At 26.7% G+C, this 5,338-nt stretch overlaps 1 protein-coding gene across 2 annotated transcripts in view; it reads left to right on the top strand.

The window, feature by feature from the left end:
* Window positions 1-2,390: 2,390 nt before the first annotated feature.
* The window catches only part of ankrd28a (ankyrin repeat domain 28a), a 43,380-nt gene continuing 40,432 nt past the window's right edge, over window positions 2,391-5,338 (top strand). For both annotated transcript variants that reach the window (XM_073931332.1, XM_073931331.1), the window contains exon 1: window positions 2,391-2,667. In XM_073931332.1, the coding sequence (XP_073787433.1) occupies window positions 2,644-2,667 (24 nt within the window). In that variant the 5' untranslated portion in view covers window positions 2,391-2,643. The remainder of the gene's footprint in view (window positions 2,668-5,338) is intronic.

Here is a 5,338-nt window from a genome sequence, read left to right as displayed (position 1 = left end):
AAATCAGATTAAAACCGAAATATTAACTTAATATTTTCGTATTTTCAAATCACTTTTATTGTTTTGATTTGATTACGAAAATAATGAGTAAATATTTCGGTTTCATCTGATATATATATATATATATATATATATATATATATATATATATATATATATATATATATATATATATATATATATATATAGCCTATATACAACCAAATATGTATTTGAAACTGCTGATTAAATTTAGGTTATTAAGATACAAATAATTATTATTATTATTATTATTTATATTATTATTATATTAAAATTAAAAGATTAAATAAATCAGTATAACATTAATATGGATTATCGCTGAGGCTTTGTTGTGGAATGTCAGGCATAGATATTTTCAGACGAATCAATAGAGTAGAGCGGCCACTCTGGATCTACTTCCGGATTGAGTCAAACGTTTGACCCGCGAAAATCCTCGGTAGTCCTAGAATATTTTAATTTTGATTAACATTAGTAACAGGGGAGACATAAAATTTGTAATTTGCACTTATATTATGTGACTTGAATGAATACATATTCATGGTACAGCTTATTTTCTAATACATAAACGTGACAAACATTAAAAACACTGAGCCACCGTGTCACCCATTAATTAATTTAACTTTAATGTAAATCATGAATGCCTAAGCAGTCAACTTTTGTGAAAATGTGAAATGTTTTTGTGAAATAATAAATATTAGTAATAATAACAGGATTTGTTTTGCTTATATATTAATCTTAAATTATGGTAAATAGAAGAAAAATATATGAATCATCATATAAATCTTATATAAACTAATCATGAGAAGAAATCATCATAAAATGATCAAAATAAATTACAATTTGTTTGTTAAAATTCTTATTTTGCATAAAGTACATCATTTTCTACATAATTTTTTTTTTTACATTTTGTACATTTAATACTTGACTAATAATAATAATAATAATAATAATATTTTTAATTTAGTTTTGCATTTGTACATTTAATACTTGACTAATAATAATAATAATAATATAAATAATAATAATATATTTTATTTAGTTTTGCATTTGTAAATTTAATACTTGAATAATAATAATAATAATAATAATAATAATATATTTTATTTAGTTTTGCATTTGTACATTTAATACTTGAATAATAATAATAATAATAATATTAATAATATATTTTATTTAGTTTTGCATTCGTACATTTAATACTTGAACAATAATAATAATAATAATATAAATAATAATATATTTTATTTAGTTTTGCATTTGTACATTTAATACTTGACTAATAATAATAATAATATTAATAATAATATATTTTATTTAGTTTTGCATTTGTACATTTAATACTAGACTAAAAATAATAATAATAATAATATATTTTATTTAGTTTTGCATTTGTACATTTAATACTGGACTAAAAATAATAATAATAATAATATATTTTATTTAGTTTTGCATTTGTACATTTAATACTGGACTAATAATAATAATATTAATAATAATGTATTTTATTTAGTTTTGCATTTGTACATTTAAAACTGGACTAATAATAATAATATTAATAATAATATATTTTATTTAGTTTTGCATTTGTACATTTAATACTGGACTAATGACCATTAATTAATTTAAATAAATAAATTTAGTTCACTTCTTATTTAACTTATACAGGTTTAAAAAATTCCATGCAATTTAATCTTAATTTGTGATACACCAACATTAATTAATTCAACATTAATGTAAATAATGAATTTAATGGTGCACCGCTATACATTTGTACTTTGTATATCTATAAATGCTTAAGCAGTCAACTTTTTGTTCGTGTTAAAATGTAAAATGTAAAAGTTTTTGTAAATAATAAATATCAGTAATAGTAAGTAATGTGTATTTATATAGTGCATTTAATGTGTATGTCATGCATATCAAAAATATATCAAAGCCACAGATTAATATTATTCAACATATCCCAGATTTCTGGAGAACATTTTGAGATGTAACCCCCTTTGTAACCTTTAACATTTTCACAAGTAACTAATTTAATTACACATTTTTTTCTCAGTAACTGTAACACATTATTTGTTTCTTTTATTTCGTAATTAAATCCGTTACATGTAACAAACCAACACTGGTGTACATTTATATTTACATTTCGTACATTTAATACTTGATAATAATAATAAAACATTTGATTCAGTTTTGCATTTGTAGGTTTTAATACTTGATTAAACAACCATTAATTAATTTTTTAAAAAGTAATTTTTTTACTGACAAGTTTATGACAAGAATAAAAAAATAACAGGTTTAAAAATAATTTCCATGCGATTAACTTGTGCTTCTCCATAGATATCCATGGTGCTTTTCCATCGGCGCCCTCTATCGGTGTCAGCGCTGTAACTGCAGTGAGAGCCGCTTTCCCTCAGAGTGGAGGCTCTAGAACAGTAAACTTCAGCCTTTGTGCCTTAGTTGTTGGATATTTTTGCAGTTGTTTGTCTATTTCAGGACGAGCAGAGGCAACTCAAGCCCAACCAAACACCGACATGTAAAGCAGGACTTTGAGTCTTTGCTGTCGGAACTTTGCGGCAGTTTAGTGGCTTCAGTTCCGCATGAGTTCCCTGAAGGAGGAAAAAGATGGCGCTGCGCATCAGAGAACAGGTCTGTGATCAGTTTACCTGTGCACACCTGTCACACACAGATACATATATATATAAACACACAGCACGTGTTCTCGGTTTTCTCTGGTAATACGTTAATTATTAGATTTAGCTGTTTATAAATTAAATAGCAGTCAGGAGGACTTTTATTGTTTGCATGTTTGTTTGGATCATGTTTGTAATATGTATTATTTATTTATTTATAATTATTAAAAAGTTTATTTAGCTCTTTTCGTGCCCTTTTCCCATTTTTAGGTAAAATAATGTGCGTAAATGAGGTTCATATGACAAAAGCAAAGACATTAACTTATTATTTTGGGACTTTTATTATGTGCACGTTTGTGTGGTTCTTTTTTTAAATGTTTTCTTTATGCTTAATTTAGCCGTTTTTTGTACTTTCCCCCGTTTTAAGTAACAAAATTACAAATATAATAGTTTACAATTTTTTTCACTTAAATGTCACCCCTCATTTGGGATTCTTTATATACAACCCGGGATTCATTAACGCTAGTGCTGGGCCAGTAATCGCATTCAAAATAAAAGTTTATAAAAGTTATCTCAGAAAATGTCTGTCATTATATATATATATATATATATATATATATATATATATATATATATATATATATATATATATATATATATATATATATATAATGTTGCTTTTCTTTTTGAATGTTCTTTTAAATAGTAATTTAGTCCTGGAATTCAGTGTACCATGATCAATCAGAAATCATTTTGATAAGCAGATTTGGTGGACACAAAATATTTTTATTGATGATTATTTAATATATTTATTAATAAATGTATTTTTAAAATTCATGTTCATAATTTTATATTATTATCAAAGTTGAAAACTTTTTTATGATTGGAGGAATAATTAAATAATATATTATTGATACATAAATATTTGACATGAAATTATTTTAAAATCTATACATCATGTATTTATTATTATTTTTATTTTTATTTATTATTTTTTATTATAATTGTGGTTATTATTATTATTTATTATTATTATTATTGTTGTTGTTATTTTTATTTTTATTATTAATATTTTAATATTATTATTATTATTATTTATTATTATTTATTGTTATTATTATCATTATTTATTATTGTTATCTTGATTATTTATTAATATTTATCATTATAATTATTTTTATTATTGTTGTTATTATTATTTATTATTATCATTATCATTATTAATATTAATATTACAAACACATATATAGCGTTTGTAATATTTTTTTAAAGATATATATATATATATATATATATATATATATATATTTAGATATTTTGAAAAAATTGGTTCACGCATTATTTATTTATTTATTTATTTATCTTTTTATATTTATCTATTAACGAATATGTGAATTGTGAAATTGGTAATATGTGTTATATGTTTGGTTGGTATTGTAGGGTATTTTACATTATTCTTTCATTTTCCTTAGGCTTAGTCCCTTTATTCGTCAGGGGTTGCCTTAGCAGAATGAAACAGCAACTATTCCAGCATATATTTTACACAGCAGATGTCCTTCCAGCTGCAACCCAGTACTGGAAAACACCCATACACTCTAACACTCATACACTAACGACAATTTAGTTCATCAATTCCCTTATAGTGCATGTATATGGACTGTTAGGGAAACCGCAGCACCAGGAGGAAACCCACACCAACACAGGGAGAGCATGCAAACTCCACACAGAAATGCCAACTGACCCAGCTGAGGCGCGAACCAGCGACCTTCTTGCTGTGAGGCTACAGTGCTATCCACTGAGTCACCATGTCGCCCCCAAAGGTAGAAAACATCTGTTCTGCTTCACACTTCTGGAGCAGGTCAAGTCTTCTCAGAGGTGATGATCAGTGCAGTCGGTGACGGATGTGAGCAGGTGTGTGTCTGGTGAAGCCGCTCTAATGCTTCAGCAGGTTTTGAGGGTCTGAAGCGTTCAGTGAGGGATTTAGTGAACATCTGTTTGTGTGTATCTTGTTGTGACACGCTCAGATGTTCTGGATCGCTGCGCCGCTGATACTGTCTGATAAAACCATTAGATTAAACCATTGTCTGCCAGGTTCTCTGCTGGTCTGTGTGGGCTCAGGTGTTGTGGGTGGCTGCTTTAAAAGTGGATTCTGTTTTTGTTGTTTGTTATATTTATTATTTATTTGTGGTTGGCTGCAGCAGTGTGTCGGTGTTTGTGTGCATTGTGTGTTTGTGTGCATTTATGTTTTTAAGTGCATTTGTGTGTGTGTGTGTGTGTGTGTGTGTCAGCAGTTTGTTGTTGTGCACTGGAGGAAGATGAGGGTGATGAGATGATGAAGATGAGTCACAGATTAGACCTTATCTAATCTAATAGAGATAGGAGACAAATAGAAACACACACACACACACACACACACTACTGTATCTATATGAGGGCATAACATGCTCCACTGTTGTTTCAGTGTTTGCTTGTCAGTAAGAACAGTAATAGTTGTGATTGTAATAGCTGTTATGTTGGTTGTTTTTTTACATATTCACTTATATTTTGCTTGTTACATGCATATGTTATTTTATTCATCCGTTTATTATTATTCTTGCTATCTTGACTGTATTGAATGGCAGTCATATATAATGTTATATTTGTGGAAAGTTTATTTAAAGCAGTTTTAACTCAAATCATTAATCAAA

Source organism: Danio rerio, chromosome 19 (assembly GCF_049306965.1).
Source record: "Danio rerio strain Tuebingen ecotype United States chromosome 19, GRCz12tu, whole genome shotgun sequence".
In the NCBI taxonomy this organism is placed as follows: domain Eukaryota; kingdom Metazoa; phylum Chordata; class Actinopteri; order Cypriniformes; family Danionidae; genus Danio; species Danio rerio.
This window is presented reverse-complemented; position numbering and strand designations above follow the sequence as displayed.